The sequence below is a fragment of the Platichthys flesus genome, chromosome 14 (assembly GCF_949316205.1).
Source record: "Platichthys flesus chromosome 14, fPlaFle2.1, whole genome shotgun sequence".
Lineage (NCBI taxonomy): Eukaryota > Metazoa > Chordata > Actinopteri > Pleuronectiformes > Pleuronectidae > Platichthys > Platichthys flesus.
Window position 1 is genome coordinate 24,116,178 of NC_084958.1, and position 18,113 is coordinate 24,134,290.

The 18,113-nt window shown below is 48.7% G+C and overlaps 2 protein-coding genes across 18 annotated transcripts in view; one reads left to right on the top strand and one right to left on the bottom strand.

The window, feature by feature from the left end:
- The window catches only part of dlg1b (discs large MAGUK scaffold protein 1b), a 52,357-nt gene extending 43,880 nt beyond the window's left edge, over positions 1–8,477 (top strand). For 10 of the 13 annotated variants that reach the window (XM_062405255.1, XM_062405257.1, XM_062405258.1 and 7 more), the window contains 11 exons: positions 253–367; positions 480–656; positions 879–945; positions 3,348–3,444; positions 4,860–4,901; positions 5,442–5,492; positions 5,893–5,994; positions 6,074–6,246; positions 6,544–6,653; positions 6,737–6,828; positions 7,048–8,477. In XM_062405255.1, coding sequence (XP_062261239.1) covers positions 253–367; positions 480–656; positions 879–945; positions 3,348–3,444; positions 4,860–4,901; positions 5,442–5,492; positions 5,893–5,994; positions 6,074–6,246; positions 6,544–6,653; positions 6,737–6,828; positions 7,048–7,154 — 1,133 coding nt within the window. In that variant the 3' untranslated portion in view covers positions 7,155–8,477. Of the gene's footprint in view, positions 1–252; positions 368–479; positions 657–878; positions 946–3,347; positions 3,445–3,795; positions 3,830–4,859; positions 4,902–5,441; positions 5,493–5,892; positions 5,995–6,073; positions 6,247–6,543; positions 6,654–6,736; positions 6,829–7,047 lie in introns of all 13 variants that reach the window. The other 3 variants (XM_062405256.1, XM_062405260.1, XM_062405265.1) reach the window with 1 other exon arrangement.
- Positions 8,478–9,115: 638 nt separating this feature from the next.
- Positions 9,116–18,113, bottom strand: part of rasal2 (RAS protein activator like 2) — a 36,167-nt gene continuing 27,169 nt past the window's right edge. For 3 of the 5 annotated variants that reach the window (XM_062404531.1, XM_062404527.1, XM_062404532.1), the window contains 11 exons: positions 17,397–17,951; positions 16,897–17,041; positions 15,718–15,862; positions 15,255–15,494; positions 14,431–14,632; positions 13,558–13,772; positions 12,426–13,377; positions 12,127–12,285; positions 11,682–11,884; positions 10,774–10,861; positions 9,116–9,724 (listed from right to left, as the gene is read on the bottom strand). In XM_062404531.1, coding sequence (XP_062260515.1) covers positions 9,557–9,724; positions 10,774–10,861; positions 11,682–11,884; positions 12,127–12,285; positions 12,426–13,377; positions 13,558–13,772; positions 14,431–14,632; positions 15,255–15,494; positions 15,718–15,862; positions 16,897–17,041; positions 17,397–17,951 — 3,072 coding nt within the window. In that variant the 3' untranslated portion in view covers positions 9,116–9,556. The other 2 variants (XM_062404529.1, XM_062404530.1) reach the window with 2 other exon arrangements.

Genomic DNA, 18,113 nt, shown 5'->3' on the forward strand with positions numbered 1-18,113 from the left:
GGAATCTTTCATGAATGATTCTCTGATCGTTAAGAACACGACTGTGATTAAAACCACGAACGTCCTGAGAGCTTCTTGTGTCTCCTGGAGGAAAGTTTGAATCTGTCCCTTCATGAAGACGCCTCCCTGTCAGAGGAGTCTTCCACTGAACTCTCTCTGGTCACAAAATGATATGAAGATGATTAATGAGTAATAATTCAGCTAAATGTTGACGAGTTTGGTGGATGAGCTGCAGGTTTCCTCCCTGTTCAGAGTACAGTCGCTTTGAGGCAAAGATCCACGACCTGCGGGAGCAGATGATGAACAGCAGCATCAGTTCTGGATCTGGATCTCTGAGGACCAGTCAGAAGAGGTCGCTGTACGTCAGGTGAGGTCTGCTGGAGCCGACGCTGACTGAAGATGGGAGCTTCTCATCCTCTGAGCTGTGGTCTGTTGTGTAGTCTGTGACGATCACTGATCTCAGTGTGTTGGTGCTGCAGAGCTCTGTTTGACTACGATAAGACCAGAGACTCCGGGCTGCCCAGTCAGGGACTCAACTTTAAGTTCGGAGACATCCTTCACGTGGTCAACGCCTCCGACGACGAGTGGTGGCAGGCCCGCCAGCTGACGGCCCAGGGGGAGGTGGAGGAGGTGGGGGTCATCCCCAGCAAAAGACGGTCAGTTCACACTGTTGTTGTTGTTGTTGATGGTTTGTGTTGTTTAAATGTGAACGAGTCCGGATCCACTGAGTGAAGAGCTTCTTACGTGAACAGAGCTTCTCTCTGAAAAGTGAGAGACTGACGGATGAGCTCGAGCTGGGTTGGTCCTGTGATGGAACCAACCTGCCGACCTCTGCCGACCTCTGCCGACCTTTGACCTGTTCTCCTGTCCGCCCACAGCGTGGAGAAGAAGGAGCGAGCGAGACTCAAGACGGTGAAGTTCAACGCCAAGTCTCGAGAGCGGGGGGTGAGTGTGAGGCCTGACGGGCGCTCCCTGTTGATCACCTGATGTTTGAGTTTGAACTTCCTGTTTGGAAATCACACGTGTGACGTGACCCGTGTGCGAGCCGCTGCCACCTGACCTCCACATACTAATCAGCGTGTTTGACTAATGTTAAAAAGCAGCTGACCAGTTAACAGCATGTTGTCGTCGACCTCTGAGACGTGTTCTTCATCACGCCAACGTCCCAGCAAACCGCCCAGCGCACCCCCCCCCTCCCCCGCACCTCTAAACCGCGTGCCACTTTAACAGGCGTCGCCTGAACGCCTCGCCGGGCACCAAACCTGCCCTCTAACATCAGTCTGAACCGGGGGGGGGGGCATGCATGACGACTCCCCCAGCCCCCCCCATACAGAGAGGAACGCTTGACATTGATGTTTGACTGTCTGCTGCCCCCTAGTGGCTGCTCAGAGATCCTCCTCTCCTCCTCCCCCCCACCACTCACCCCTCTCATCCCACCTCTCTCTCTCCTGCTGGTTAACGGCCGAGTAAAGCATGTGTAGATTCCTGAGGAATTATGAGAAATGACCTGAAGCAGCGCCAGTCCATACTCAGAGGACGTGCACGGGGCGTCACATGACGAGGTGCCGGGGCATCACATGACGAGGTGCACGGGGCGTCACATGACGAGGTGCACGGGGCGTCACATGACGAGGTGCACGGGGCGTCACATGACGAGGTGCACGGGGCGTCACATGACGAGGTGCACGGTGTGTCACATGACGAGGTGCACGGGGCGTCACATGACGAGGTGCACGGGGCGTCACATGACGAGGTGCACGGGGCGTCACATGACGAGGTGCACGGGGCGTCACATGACGAGGTGCACGGGGCGTCACATGACGAGGTGCACGGGGCGTCACATGACGAGGTGCACGGGGCGTCACATGACGAGGTGCCGGGGCATCACATGACGAGGTGCACGGGGCGTCACATGACGAGGTGCACGGGGCGTCACATGACGAGGTGCACGGGGCGTCACATGACGAGGTGCACGGGGCGTCACATGACGAGGTGCACGGGGCGTCACATGACGAGGTGCACGGGGCGTCACATGACGAGGTGCACGGGGCGTCACATGACGAGGTGCACGGTGTGTCACATGACGAGGTGCACGGGGCGTCACATGACGAGGTGCCGGGGCGTCACATGACGAGGTGCACGGGGCGTCACATGACGTTCTACAGACGAGCGACTCGGACATTAACACGACTCCTTAATATTATAATAACTATAACTATTGATCTGGACTGAGTGAATCAAATATCCCAGCCTGAGTTTATGAATAGTTAATAATTCCCTCGACTGCTCAGTGAACTCATCAGGTGACTGAATCCAGATGTTCACAGGTTCACTGACTGGAGCTTGAATGAGCAGCGACCATGTGACCCTCCTCCGCTCTGTCAGGGTCTGGTGTTTGATTCCCAACCAGCTGATCTGAAGCTTCTCTCGTGGCCTGCATGACGCCTGCATGTTCTCTCCTCCTGCTTCCTGTTTAACGACTGCTGCCTTCACTGTCACTGCGTAACTTTCAACTCTCAACCAGCAGCGACAGGGACTTTCAGCTCGGTCTGTGTCACGATCTGTTGTAGCTGCTTCCGTCTGATTCTGTGGCTTCAGTCGACTCTAGAGGAACAAGGTTCATCTGAGGAACCTCAGCTTTTATTTTATATTGTAACAAATCAGTATTTTCATAAAGGAATCAGAAATGTGGCCTAAATAAAAAGAGATTTGTTCTTCAATCAATTAACCTGCAGAGTTAAAACAAATTGAAATCAGTTTGGTCCTGGAGGTTTTGTTGTCTTTAATTTCGCTGGCGTCCAGATTCTCATCTCGTTAAAGTTTGATCAGATCTCCTGTCGTCAGCCGAGTTTATGATTTTGGTCCAGAGTGTAAGATTTAAGTGAAAAGATCTTAGAAAGTAAATATAAAATAATCCTAGTGATGTTTCCACAAGTGTGTTTCATCTAGTTGTACAAATCTTTGTTTTCTTTACTCTAGAATGGACCTTTATATTTAAATACTTTATATTTAAATACTTTATATTTACAAACGTCAGCTGCACCATGACACTTTGCCACTAGATGTCACTACAATCGACCCTGAACCTTTAAAGAGTAGAGAATGTGTTGCCTGTAAGATGTGTGTGAGATGTCTGGTTAGTAAATCATCTATTAAAGTTTAATAATTCAGATCAGATGTTATTTTCTATTGGTTCAGTGCAGCGGTGTCACGTGACCACAGACTCAGACAGAAGCTTCTCATTCTGTCCAAACCCACATCAGACTCCCTCATCTTCCCCCTCTCCCCCTCTTTTTTTATTCCATCACCCTCCTCCTCCTCCTCTTCCTCCTCTTCCTCCTCAGCAGTCTCTCAATGACAAGCGTAAAAAGAACCTCTTTTCCCGAAAGTTTCCGTTCTACAAGAGCAAAGAGGCGAGTGAGCAGGAGACCAGCGACGTCGACCGTAAGTACCAGCGCGGCGGGGGGGTGGGGGGAGGAGCTAAGCGGTTTGTCTGAGGGCGACTGGTCGGCGACAGGAAGAGAGGTCAGCTGGCGGCGTGCTGCAGGCGCCGCTTGTCACGGCAGCAGGGCCGCGCCCAAACGCCAGCCGCATCACAACCTGAGCGATGGAGATCACGACCCAGAGCGCCCCCCGGTGGTGTCACTGAAATCACCCGAGGAGGCCGAACACGTGGCGCCGCCCTGCTGCCCTGGCGAGCGGCTGCCCCCCCGCTCCTCTCTGTCTGTCGCTGTAACTCAGTAACTTGATGTTCTTGTGGTTGTTTCCTCCTCGTTGTGTCTCCGCTGACCTCAGGACTCCAGTGAGGACACGCTGTCCAAAGGCCACAGTAAGTTCACCCCCCCACACAGGTTCCGCCTGCAGACACATGACCAGGAACAGCCTGGGGCCTGAACAATATCAAGACAGGCTTCACATTGAGAAGAAGATACAACATTCAGTTATTATTATAATGAGTTTACTAAATATTGACTTAGTGTTTTTAAACGATGTTCAGTCAGTTGTTTCTCAACCTCCTCAGTTGGTCTGATGGAGAATCAGCTTCATTGAGTCCAGATTCAAGTCCCAATATACTACTAATAATAATAATGATGAAGCAGACACAAAACAGGAGAAGGAATAAGAATCATCTCTGAAATAAAGTAGAATAAAATGAGGCTGTTTATAGTAAATCACTTATTCAGAAATCCATCAATGTGAAAATGAATGTAACTACATTTTTCTTTTACCTTTTGGTTATTTTGCTTTTATATTTCCACACTTTCATTATTTTATCAACTGAATAATTTATTCTTTATTTATTTAACTTGTTTTTTACCGTCTGACTCGTATCAGCTGTTCACTGAGGTTCATTTAGAACCTCAGTGAGAATCATCTCATCATTGTCTTAATATTAATCTCAACGAATCTCCTGCAGCTTGTGATTTTATAAAAAAAAAAAAAAATCACAGATTTTCAGATTTTACACAAAATCGGATTCGGTTCACATCCAGAAAACATCTGAGATTTCCCGCAGCTCAGATTCCTTCTGAGCGACGGATCATGAATTGTAAACATATCTGTAGTTATTCTGTCAGACGTGGTGTCAGCGGCGCACTCAGCCTGGTCCTCCTGCAGGGGGCGCTGCTCCAGGAGGACGTGGAGATGGCCTCATTAAGTTGTGGTTTGAAGTCATGGAACGTTTGTGGGAAGTTTTTGAAAGTTTAAGGTCCAGGTCGTGTTTGTCGTGGATTGAAAATGTTTGTGTTGCTGTCGTGGAGCTGCTGCTGGACTCGAGTCCTCGGTGCTGTCGTGGCTCGGAGCAAAGCATTGTGGGAGAGCGCGGCTCCCGGCTGACCTCTCCTGTGTTTTCATTTCAGAACATGTGACGTCCAACGCCAGCGACAGTGAGAGTAGCTACCGTAAGTCTGATTGATGATTCACAGGAAACACTAACGTGACCTCCGACCCCACCTGCTAACCCCCCCCACCCTTCCCTGAGCACAAGCTGCTGATTGGCCGATAACAGCATGACATCACACACCCAGTTTACCTGCTCGCTAACACTCCTGAAGGCCTGACAGCAGGAGTGTGTCTGCATGAAAGATCCTGCTTAGTGTGTGTGTGTGTGTGTGTGTGTGTGTGTGTGTGTGTGTGCGCTTTCAGTTGAATGATGTGATCTCAGCAACGTTTTGGAATCAGTGTGAAGATTAAAAAGGAACATGTATGTTTGGATCATGTGTGTCGATGAAATGTTGTTTCAGTTTATTTCATTTTTTAGACGTCTTATAGAATCCGTTAAATTTTGTTATTTCTTCTTGACTCCGTGATTCCTGTTAAATCTCAGAATGTTAGTTAGTCCTGATCCAATCAAACGTGTGAAGGAACCTCTAGTGTGTGTCTTTGTGTGTCTGTGTGTGTTGCTCTACGACCCCGGTGACACTCTGGATCTGTGTTTCCAGGTGGGCAGGAGGAGTACGTGTTGTCGTACGAACCCGTCGTTCAACAGGAAGGTAAAAAAAACACAAACAATTCTCTGACTGAAGAAACTTTGTCATTTTCACATGAAGTCAATTCATCTTCAAGAAAGATTCAGATATTTGATTTATCTGGTAAAGTCGGCAAACTTCAGGTAAAACCTCAAAAGACAACACATTTAAATACATATTTCTTTGTAAATAAATTCAAATAAATATGTATGAATATTTGGATTAGAACATAAAAACTCTCAGACAAGAAAAAAATGGATTTGTGAAATGAAGCAGCAGGGGGCGCTGTCGATTCAAACCCTGGATGGATTTATTACTATTATTATTTGTGACAAGACGTTTAACTATGAGATGATATTCACGTAATAATGAGCTCATCAGCTTCATCCTGTTAAGCAGCTTGTTACTGTGATTTCTCCGACAGTGAGCTACACCCGCCCCGTCATCATCCTCGGCCCCATGAAGGATCGGATCAACGACGACCTCATCTCCGAGTTCCCAGACAAATTTGGATCCTGCGTCCCGCGTAAGTGACCCCCCCCCCCCGGTCTGGAGATCATGTGACCTTCTCTGAGCCTGAATCAGAACATCTTCCTCACCCTCAGATACGACCCGGCCGAAGCGGGACTACGAGGTGGACGGCAGAGACTACCACTTCATGGTGTCCAGAGAGCAGATGGAGAAAGACATCCAGGACCACAAGTTCATCGAGGCCGGCCAGTACAACAGCCACCTGTACGGAACCAGCGTGCAGTCGGTGCGGGAGGTGTCGGAGAAGGTACGACTGAGGAATCTGTCACATGACGACATGAAAACACTCCAGGGCTTGTGTTCGTTTATGAAGAATAAAAATGTAATGGATTTATTTATGGTGATAAAAACCAGTAAAGCAAAGTAAAAATCTTCACGTAATGTTGTTAAAATCAATATAAAATGAAGATGGATTCTTTTTGCAGCAGAAAGTCAGGGCTTGAATCACAGACTGTAAATAAAGACATAATAACTTAATAAATCGAACGCTGCCCTCTAGTGGTGGGGACGTCATGAAGACATGTTGAACACGTTTCCTCTTCAGGGTAAACACTGTATCCTGGACGTGTCGGGGAACGCCATCAAGAGACTCCAGCTCGCTCAGCTTCACCCCATCGCCATCTTCATCAAACCCAAATCTGTGGAGAACATCATGTGAGTCAAAACCGCCACGGTTCCACTTCCTGTCCGGTTCTCACGTTTGATTCTCCTGCTGACGTGGTGTTCTCCTGCTGCAGGGAGATGAACAAGCGTCTGACGGAGGAGCAGGGACGCAAGACCTTCGACAGAGCCACCAAGCTGGAGCAGGAGTTCACCGAGCATTTCACAGGTGAGACGGCGCCCCCCTGTGGCCCGAAGAAAAACACCCTCTGCTCTCCTACGCATATTTGATCAAATATAGACTGCTGTGATTGGTCGAGACAAACAACCACAAGACCGTGACTTGAGTTCTTTAGTAATTAGTTTTACAAGTTTTCATCTGTGATTTACCAGAGAACACACACTCATTAACCTGTGTGTGTGTCTGTGTGTGTCTGTGTGTGTGTAGCGGTCGTGCAGGGCGACACTCTGGAGGAGATCTACGATCAGGGGAAGCAGATCATTGAGGAGCAGTCTGGTCCGTTCATCTGGGTTCAGTCCAAGGAGAAGTTGTGAAGATCGAACACTCCTCCTCTTCCTGTTCTTCCTCCTCTTCTTTACATTCTGTTGTTTTATTTTGAAAAGGACAGAATCCCCCCACAATCCCCCCCCCCCCCCATGCCTGAATCGGATTTCGTGGTTAAGTCTCCTGACCAGCAGAGTAAAGCACACAGGAAGTGACATCACACTCAACACGGTACGTGGAGGAGACGAAGACGAGGAGACGAAGACGAGTGGATCTTTTCTTTCTTTGTGTTTTTTTCCCCTTTTCTCTCGATGGACAGAGTTCAGTCTCCGGCTGAGACACACAAAGCAAAACTTTGCACGTTCGAGCTTTAACAGCATGTTGATCTCCCGTTCATTTCCCATCAGCCCCGTCACCTCGGCGCCGGACACAGTTCCCTCCTCCTCGCTGCTCCTCCCATCTTTTTCCTTTTTCTTTTTTACACTCGATTCAAGTTGAGTTCCACTTTCCGCTCCTCTCGGCTGCTGGAGGTTTGTCAGGACGCTGCAGGCTCCTGCTCCGCCGCCAGGGGGCGCTACCTTCTTATTCCAACATGACTGATTTCTTTCATAAAGACTGATCATAAGACCAAAATAAGTTCTTGAGATTTCTCATTATTAATTATCTAAAATTAAAGAAGAAATTAATAAACACATTTTATGAAAATCGTTTGGGATTTAAAAAAAATACAAACAAGAAAAATCACGACAATTTTCTCATGATTCAAATCATTAAAAGAATAATTTTATAATAGAATATAAACATCAGATTTTAAATCTTTTACAAACTCACAGAAAACGATTAAATTAATATATATTTTTTATAGTGAAGTTGATGATGAACAAATGATTTAGATTTAAATCAAATTTTCATTTTTTTGAAACTTTTCAGCATCATTTCAACTAAAAGATTTTTATTTCAGTGTCGTCTCATTTCAACAGCAGCGCCCTCTGGTGGTCGGAGTTCGAACCCTGCGGGGCCGGTCAGCGTCTTACCAGGACAACGCTGTCGATCATGTGATGTGTGGGCGGGGCCTGGAGATGAGCTGCCACTCCAGGTGTTGGAGAAACGTGCAGACGATTATTGTACAATGAGATTTTCAGATATTTAACCCTCGGTAAACTGCCTATTTTGTTATAATAAAAATCTATATTGAACTTTACTTAAGCACTACTACTACGGGAATTATTTTCTTTGCTTTGTTAATCATATGAATAGAAAAGTATAAAGATATTTGAATATGAATATATATTTTTCTTTGTCTTCGATCACCACCTCCTCTGTCTTTTAATTTCCTTTTTTAAACATAATAAAACTTAACAAGAAAACAGAAAGTGAACTTCTTCATCTTCTTCTGTGGTTTGTGTGAAGTTAACCTGTGAATCGGAGACGATGACGTCATGAGAAAAGATGTGAAGAAGTTCAAGAGTAAATTATTTAGTTTAATTCCAGCTCGCTGGCGACACCCGGTGGCCTCAGACGTCATGTCCTCCGGGTTCCTCAGTCTTCAGACGTGAAGGGATTCGATCTGGGTCAAAGGTCAAAGTCGCTGTGACCTCTCCAGACTTTCTCCTCGTGAACCCGACGTCTCTGGAGAATCTTCTCATGTTTAGCACATGACCTCCGGAAACGTTAAACATATGAAGACTAAACTGCCCTGTAGGTGGCGACAAACACCCACAGGACGTGATTCTAATTAAATGTTTGATTTAGTCACAGAATCATAAACTGATCAGCAACAGAAGTGGAAATAAGAGAATAAACTGGTGTCTATAAAGAAAAAGTAATTCAGATTAATCATATCTGATACAGATTGACAGTTAATCCAGATTGATTTGATGTAATGTAGATCAACCTAGTGTAATCCAGGTAGATTATCTATTTTATTTGTCGTCTATTAACTCAGATTTAATAAATTGTTAATTCATATTTTTTGATGTAGAAATGAATCAGTTTCCATGGAGACGAGGTTTTCAGGCATCTTTTATTCAACATGTGACAGCAGACGTGTGACCTTTGACCTCTGACCTGATAGTGCAGGTGTCGGTTCAGTAGCAACAGGACGAATAAATAAAAAGTGAAAACAACTCGTCAGAGAAAAGTTTCACTCTGGGAAATGAAAGTTAAACAAAAACTAGATTCAAATAAAAACCATAAAAAAGTCTTAGAAAAACTTGAGAATCTTTAGGTTCGTTCTTCTCTGTGATTCTGGAATGCTGCACACGCACACACACACACACGTGCACACGCACACAGTCTGAACGTATCGATGCTTCAGTATTTACACTCGTATATACGGATTCTCTCTCTCGCTCTGTTCGATCGTCCACAGAGTTGCTGATGGAGGTGAGGTGGGTGGAGTCAGGACTTTGAGTCCCACCCACCCCCTTCATCTGCCATCCCTGTGGACCAATCAGCAGCTGCTGTTCCTGAACTCTCCGTTCTCAGTGATGGACAGTTTGGTGGGGTTGCTGGGCGACAGGCCGTTGTGCAGGTCGGGGGGGCTGTACCGCTGCTTCACCTGCGTCAGCGCCAACATCAGCCGGGAGTTCGCTGCGTCCAGGGACCCGATCCTCTTCTCCTATTGGACAAGAGAGCATTAGGCTGACACACCACAATAAAAGTCGGGCTGGTGATGATTCAACTGTCGAGTTAAAACCACAAGATTAAAAATTAAAAAACTAATTTGTTGTAAAATTAAGATTCAATTAAGAGACTTTATAAAGTTTCTTCCTGATTTACAATTTAATTCATGTTTCTAATTTAAATCTAAGATATTAATATATTGAATATGCCGATTATTTATTATGTTAAGATTCTAATATATACAAAAACGTATATTGTACATTAATTCAATAACAGCCAGAAGTTGGCAGAAGTTCAAGTGGTTTTGAGCCGACAGGAAGTTTGAGATCCGCAGGCAAAAATAAAAACAGCCCAAAAAATAAAAGCAACTAAAAGAGAAAGTGAGACTGAAGCTGAACAGGAAGTCGGAACGATCAAGGTTCGATTCAGCAGCGAAAACAAAATGAAACACCTGAGCTTCATCATCGCCTCGATTTATTTTGAAAGAGGGGGGGGGGGGGGGGGGGTTGAGGTGAGGCAGCAGCCAAACACAAAAACGAGCAAAACAGCGACACACCTGAAAACTTTATTTAAAACAACACGTCGACATCATTTACACACAATCTAATCCAGATTCACTCAAAGAAAACAGGTTTAGATCTAATCTCAGTTCGGATCCTGCATAACTCGTTTTATTTTGAAATAAAGAGACATTAAATGGGTCGATTGCCATGACGTAACTGCTCTGTGATTGGCTGACAGGTGTGAGGGGGGTGGAGGGAGGGGGAGGGGCCACAGTCACTTGCCTGATTGGTTAATTTCACGTCCGTTACGGACCTGAAATCAAAGGTTCTTCACTGATGAAATTGCGACAAGTTCAAACCCTTAGAAAGTCGCTGTGGGCGGAGCTTAGCACCCGCCAGTTAGGTAAGTGCAGCTGTCAATCATCACTGATTGGTCAAGAGGTAATTTACAGAAAAGGATTGTGGGTAATTCTGAGGAATCCGAATCTAAGAGGATGGAAGAAGTTTGTGTGGGCGGAGCTACAAGTGTTGAAGTCCGTACCTGAGCGTCGATGATTTTCTGTTTCGCTTCGATCACGGCCTGCATCTCTGCGTGGTCACGCTTCAACTCCTCCTCCACCGCCATGAGCCTGCACACACACACACACACACACACACACACACACACACACACACACACACACACACACACACACACACACACACACACACACACACACACACACACACACACACACACACACACACACACACACACACACACACACACACACACACACACACACACACACACACACACACACACACACAGTGAAGGGGCGTGGTCAATATGATCGTTGATTCTTGTTAAACTCATCAGAAATATCAATGTCTGGTTTAAGTTTTTCACAATAAAAGGCCTGTTAACAAACAAAAGGTTTTCTGTCGTCTCAAATGTTTTAATTTGAAACCGGAACAGGAAGTTTTTGAATTCTAAAAGAAAATTTAAATAACAACCGAGGAAAGAAGAGTCGTATTTTTTAACAGTACAGCGTCAACGATTCAATTATTATAAATGGATCATTTCTGAATGATGTGAATAGTGTAACTGTTATTTATCGTTTTAACCGTTTAAAGACGCTGGTTAACCTTGGTTTATGATAAATGTGGAGTCCTGCCATAAGTTAAATTAAAATCCTCTTCAATGTTTTTCCTTTTATTATTATTATTATTATTATTTGACCACGTTCACATGTTGAAACAGGAAGATAAATTGGATTGATTCTAAATATAAACAGAGAAGAAGACATTTAGGGTCGATTAATAAATTCGTCTTTATTTTAAATGTATAGAGTAAAAAACTACGTTTCCTGTGACTCGACATTTTAAATTCAAAAAGAGGCGTCACTCCTCAGGGTGAGCTTGGTTGGTCTGAGCTGAGCGGTGCAGGCGGGTGGAGTCTGGTCCTACCTGCAGATGATGCTCTTCATCTGATTGTCCTTCTCCTCCTGCTGCCTCCTCAGCTTCTCCTCGCTGTCCTCCAGACGGTTCTTGTACTCGAGGAGCAGCTTCTGCATCGTCTGCTCCTGAGCCAGCAGCCGCCGCTCGTACTCCTCCAGGCGCCGGCCCGACCCCCGCAGGCGCTCCTTCAGCCGCGAGATCTCCAGCTCGTACTGCGGACACGGGGGGGGGGTCACATGACCCGTCATCAACTCGTCTCTTCAGGTGTAAAAGATTCATGCAACCAGAACTCCATCCTGCTCTGTGATTGGTCGGCTCTATTGCCCCCTGGTGGCTGACTGCAGAAACACTGATGCTCGTTAACTCACTGACTCACTAACTAACGAGCTCGTTAACTAACTAACACACAGATAACCAGCCCTAACCAGTTTCTCGACCTGTGATTGGCTCGTACCTTCTCGGTGCTCCGCCCCTCCTCTCTGCTCCTCTCCCCCCCTGCCTCCCCTCCTCCTCCCTCCTCCTCCTCGTCGTACTGGCCGTTGTTCAGGACCCAGGCCGCCGTCCTCTCCACAGGAGACATCGCCACCGCCACCGCGTCCACCGGAGACGCCACCTGAAGCAACCCAGAGATATGATTACATAATCAACCCCCCCCCCCCCCCCCACCAGCCTCGGACAAGCGAATCAATTTGTTGTTTAATAAGATTTAAAATCAGTAAAGTTAATATTTGACTTCTTAAGCTTTAGCCTCACCTGTGGTGGTTTGGTGGGGGTGCTCTTTGGGGGCGGAGCTATGTTCTCCACAGAGCAGGTTGGCTGTTGCCGGGTGACGTGGGTGGCGGTGGGCGTCGGCTCAGTGTTGGCGCTGCTGCTGCTCCGTAGCGAGGCGCTGTGTGGGAGGGAGCGTGGCGTCCTGGCCCCGCCCCCCCCTCTGCTCTGCTGCTCCACCTTGACGATGTGGGCGGTGCCCGCCGTCGTGCTCTGGCGAGGGATGGCGACTGCCGTGGCGGCGCCGGGCGGGAGGTCCGGCAGCGCGTGGCGGCGCGGCATCGAACGCTCCTCGCTGCGCGTGCTCCGCCCGCTGCCGAGCTCGTCCAGGCTGCTGTTGGACGGCACGCGACCTTTGACCCCCACCTGGCTGCCGTAGTCGTCCGAGTGGCTGCGGCTGTCGTGGGAGCTCTCGGTGCTCAGGTTCTCCGAGCTGGAGTCCTGCTGCAGCGAGGGGGCGGAGCCTGTGGCCAGGCTGTGGGCGGGGTTACTCAGGTGGTAGACGGGGTTCTGGAAGCTCAGCGGCAGCAGGCTGCGCTGCTGGCTGACGGGGGGGGGCAGCGGCCGCCTCGCCTGCGGAGCGCTCTGGGGGGGGCCGTCTCGGGCCGCCGCTCGGGGCTGGTGAGGCCCCGGCTGGGGGGTCAGGGGGTTGGAGTGGGGGTAGGTGAGGGGGGGCGGGCCGATGGAGGCCTGGGAGCCGACCCTGCTGAGGCGGGGCGGGGCCTCGTGGTGTGGGGGGGGCCCCGCGGGGGGGTGCAGGCTCTGAGCGTCCTGCAGGTCGACCAGGGAGACGCTGCGTCCGGTGGACAGACGGTTGTCCCGCTCCCGATCAGAGACGCTGCTGTGGAGTGAAGGATGCTGGGCCAGCAGGGGGCGCCGCCCTCGACCATCCATCAGGTCACTGCAGGGAGACTGAAGGCTGCGGACCTCACAGTGACTACACACACACACACACACACACACAGACACACACACATGTTTTGAATTGTCCAGGTTTTGAGCTGTGATGATGACATGACATGTTTCCATGGAAACAATATTTACATTTGAACCAGATTAAAATCTGAAATCACATAATCCTCTGACCTGAACCTAAAGGAGGATTGTGATTGGTTACCTGCTGGCCGGGTCCTCAAAGATTCGGTGTAACCCTGACGACAGGCTGCCGCTGAGGTTGTGGGCGGAGCTGAGGTTGTGGGCGGAGCTATGATCCTGGAAGCGTCGCAGCTGCTGCACCGGCGTCGGAGCGGCGAGGCAGCGAGAGATATCTCCCAGAATCCTCGGCAGCGGGCCCAGCTTCGCTACGGTGGCCTGCAGGAAGGAATTTTCACCCTGTGGTCGTTTTGTGTGTGTGTGTGTGTGTGTGTGTGTGTGTGTGTGTTTAAATGGAAGCACCAGGATTCAGCCGTGTTGTGAAAATGGAACCACAATGGTGGCAAAAGAAGAGTCGGCCAGAGAGGGGGAGAGGGGGGAGAGGGGGGAAGAGGAAGGGGGGGGGGCAAACATGAGGGAAACTTAATGGAAACAAAAATCCACTGATCTAGAACAACATGCTGCTACTGAACAGAACCAGGATCAAACACAGCAGAGTCATGCAGAGACTGAGCTCCGACAGGTGGGACAGGGCACAGCCGGGGGGGGGGGGTCCAGGCAGGAGGGGGGGGGCATGCTGCTGTAATGAGGTTAAATGAATCATGTGACCTCCGCTGCCAATGTTCATCACATCTTCACATCACACAAAACCCATCGATCACTGGTCATCAACCCTCTACACACACGCACACGCACACACAGACACACACTAACACACACACACACGCCCACACACACACTAACACACACACACCCACACACACACCCACCCACCCGCACACGCACACGCACACACAGACACACACACACACACCCACACCCACCCACACACACACACACACACACGCACACACACACACACACACCCACCCACCCACACACGCACCCACACACACACCTTGTCGAGCTGGGACACCACCTCCCACAGCAGGGCGTGCAGCACTGACAGCTCGCGGCCGAGGTCGATGTAGCCCTCGAAGCCCGGCGTGTTGGACAGAGTCTCCGGGTTCGAGATCTCCGACAGGAAACGCATCATCCCCGCCCACTCGTGCTCCAGGAAGTCGTTCATGAACGCCATGTACTCCTCTTTGTTTCCAAACCTGCAGCAGACGCACAAATCTCCACATCATCTATCGTGTCCCATCGGCTAACATGGAGGAGGAGGGTTTATGACCTACACTAAGTCCCCCCCACAAACGCACCATTGAGATTAGTTTCCATAAGAAGATTACAATATATGAAATGATACAAATATAAAAGGATTTACTATCAGAATTATGTTCATTCATATCAAACATAAATAAAAGATTAGGGGGAAAAACTGAGACTGAAGTGAATTGACAAAAATCAAATATTATTCTGTTCACTTTAAAATATGTAAAAAAAACTACAGTAATACTGATCAAGTAGAACTTGATGAGTTTATACTACATTCAGAGTATTATTAAAGAATGGGGTTTATTTGGTTTCAGTTCGGAGTGTGACTGATTTTACTAATTACATCAGAACTGTACAAAGTTAGGTTTGAGAGATTCTGAGTGAGAGCTTCTCTGCTCACACACTCTGATCACCTGACGCACGGTCACATGATGAACCGTAGAAAACCCCCACCAGCCTGATAAGGTTCTACCATCCTTCAGTGTGTCGCTCTGTGTGAGTCCAGGGTAAATGCTTGTGGGTCAGGAAGTTGAGTTCTGGCCGTGTGGACCTGCAGCTACTCACTTGGTGAAGTTGGCGAGGTTCTGGATGACCTTGGCGATGAGCGTGAGCGTGCGGGACGTGCGGTGGTCTGGATACTCCTGCATCAGGTTGAAGAGCGAGGGCGACATGATGGCGGGGCAGAGGAAGCGCAGGAACAGCGAGGCGCTGATCAGACGCTTGCTGATGTCCTGCTGGTGGCCGCGGGCGACACACTGCTGCTTCCAGGAAGCAAACACTTCCTTCAGCTCCCGAGGAAACACGCTGAGGAAACAGGGAGGAGCTTTGAAACACGATATAAAACTGAGCTCTGGATAAATGTTCCTGTTGTTCTCTCTCTGTGAAACTCAAATAACTCTTAGTCTAATTGAATGTGTTCTACCAGAAACTGAAACAAGAGAGGCCTCAACAGAATGGAGGTATTTCATCAGCGAGTGTGTGTGTGTGTGTGTGTGTGTGTGTGTGTCTGTGTGTGTCGCTGACGCACCAGTACGAGTTGATGATCTTGCAGAACGCCAGCTCGCAGCACATCTTCAGGTTGCTCTGATGTTCAGCCAGGTCGCCGCCAGAGCAGCGGCTGGAATCAACCTCACAGTTCTCGTCCGACTCGTACAGAGCTTTAATGAACTCACCTGAGGGAGAGAGAGGGAGGGAGAGAGAGGGGGGGGGGGCAAGGGAGAGAGGGGGAGGGAGAGAGAGGGGGGGGGGCAAGGGAGAGAGGGGGAGGGAGAGAGAGGGGGGGGGCAAGGGAGAGAGAGGGAGAGACAGGGAGAGAGAGGGGGGGAGCGTGAGAGGGGGGGGCAAGGGAGAGAGAGGGGGGGGGCAAGGGAGAGAGGGGGGAGCGAGAGATAGAGAGAGAGAGGGAGAGAGAGAGGGGGGGGGAGTGAGAGAAAGAGAGAGAGAGGGAGAGAGAGAGAGACAGGGAGAATTTGAGACCGTGGGATCATTTCCATCAAACATGTTCCTCCTCACTTGGGCCTGAGAGAAGCTGCTGCTGATGAAGATGATGAAGATAAAACAATAAACATATAAAAGTCTCTAAATCAAAGTGGACCTGGAGACAGCAGCAGCTGAGGCTCACAGGAAGTGAGGATCTATTCTCAGACACGGAGATAAAAATAAACTGAGGCTCTGAACTATCTGAAAACACTTCTGACTGAAGTGAGCAGGTGACCTGAAGATGAAGAAGAGGATGAAGATGATGAAGAAGATGAAGAGGATGAAGATGATACAGCAGTCTGATATAAACCTGCTCACGTTCTGTCTATCTCGTCTCTCAGCGTCGAGCTGCGGCTTCATATGTGAACATATAAAGTCAGAGATGTCAACTCCCAGGGTGCATTTCACCAACAGCCAATCACAGCCCTTTGCCTCCAGATCAGTCCTGGACCTCGACCACGTGTCCAAAGCAAACAGCTGCAGGTCACATGGTCACCTGCTGTCATTACAGATGTGTATAACTTAACCTGAACCACAGCCTGAGGGTCACGTTCTGTCCATTCAGCTGTTTAAATCTGATCCTGGATCAGGTTCTGTCTGAGCTTATGAGGATTTGATTATTATTTATTAAATATTTCACTGTGTTCGACTCTCAACACATCATCTTCATCATCTTCATCATCACACACCTCCTCTGGTCCTGTTTCCTGTTTGAGCGGCGACTCACCGAGCGCGTCGTGCAGGTACTTCTGTCCCACCAGCTTCAGGAACTCCTCGATGGCCTTGGTGGCCAACGTGTTCTCCCTGAAGATCAGGACGTCGTGGTCGGCACATCGGTCCACCTCCGACATCACCAGGTCCGTCAGGAAGTCCTGAGGAAGACGAGGAAGACGAGGACACCACTCAGCACTCTGCATGTTCTTCTGTGAATCTTTTTTCAAATCAAAACTTTATAGAATATTTTCGCTGAACAGCTAAAACCAGATTCAAAATCTAACTTCACATCAGTTTACATATCGGTACTGATTTTCATTAAAACTGAAAGTTTGCATTTAATATGATCAACAGAAAACAATCCTTCAAATAAACACTAGAGGGTGCTGTAGAGCCTGCAATCACATAAAAAAGATCTCATCCTCATGGCTCGCCTTTGTGCTAAGCTAAGCTAGCTAAGCTAACTAAGCTTTCCTGTCGGACTCCGATTTTTGGTGGGAAACATTTCCTGACCTTTGCCCTCCCAGTGCTCTGCAGGATGTGGACCAGTGCGCAGGCCATCTCCTCCTTGTTCTTGACGCTGATGACGGGCTCCAGCACCGAGCACAGCATGGTGTAGTTGTTGGTGATGAACTCAGCGAACTCCTTGTACTGCTCCATGGGCAGGATGGAGATGGTCTGGAAGCGGGACTTGATGCGGATCGAAGGCCCCCCTCCTTTGGCCTTGCTGGTGGTGGGCGTGCTGACCGGGTACCACTTCTCCACAAACTGGCGACCCGTCACGCCCGCCACCGGGATGTTGACCAGGCCCACGTAGTTGTTCTTGTCCTTCTTCTTCTTCTTGTCCACGTCGCGGTAGATGTGCACCGTGACGCTGTGCACCGCCGGCAGGCCGGAGAAGTCGAAGTACTCGCCCCAGAACAGGCTGTCGTGCCGGGGCTTGCTGGTGGTGCGGGCGTACAGGACGTCGTCCAGACACAGCTCACAGAAATACTTCTTCTTGGGTGGAAGGTCTTTGGCTTCGATGATCCACAGACGCAGCAGGTTCTCTGCCCGCCGGCAGTTGTCCTGGAAACACAAACAAAGTCTGTTGGAAACAAACTATTACAACTTCACCACGAGACGAGAAACATGAGGAAAAGAAAGAGTGAGTTATTGATGGAGAAGTTTCTCCTGCAACATCCGAGTGTTTCAGTTTGTAGAGTTGGTGTTCACAGAATGAAACGGAAT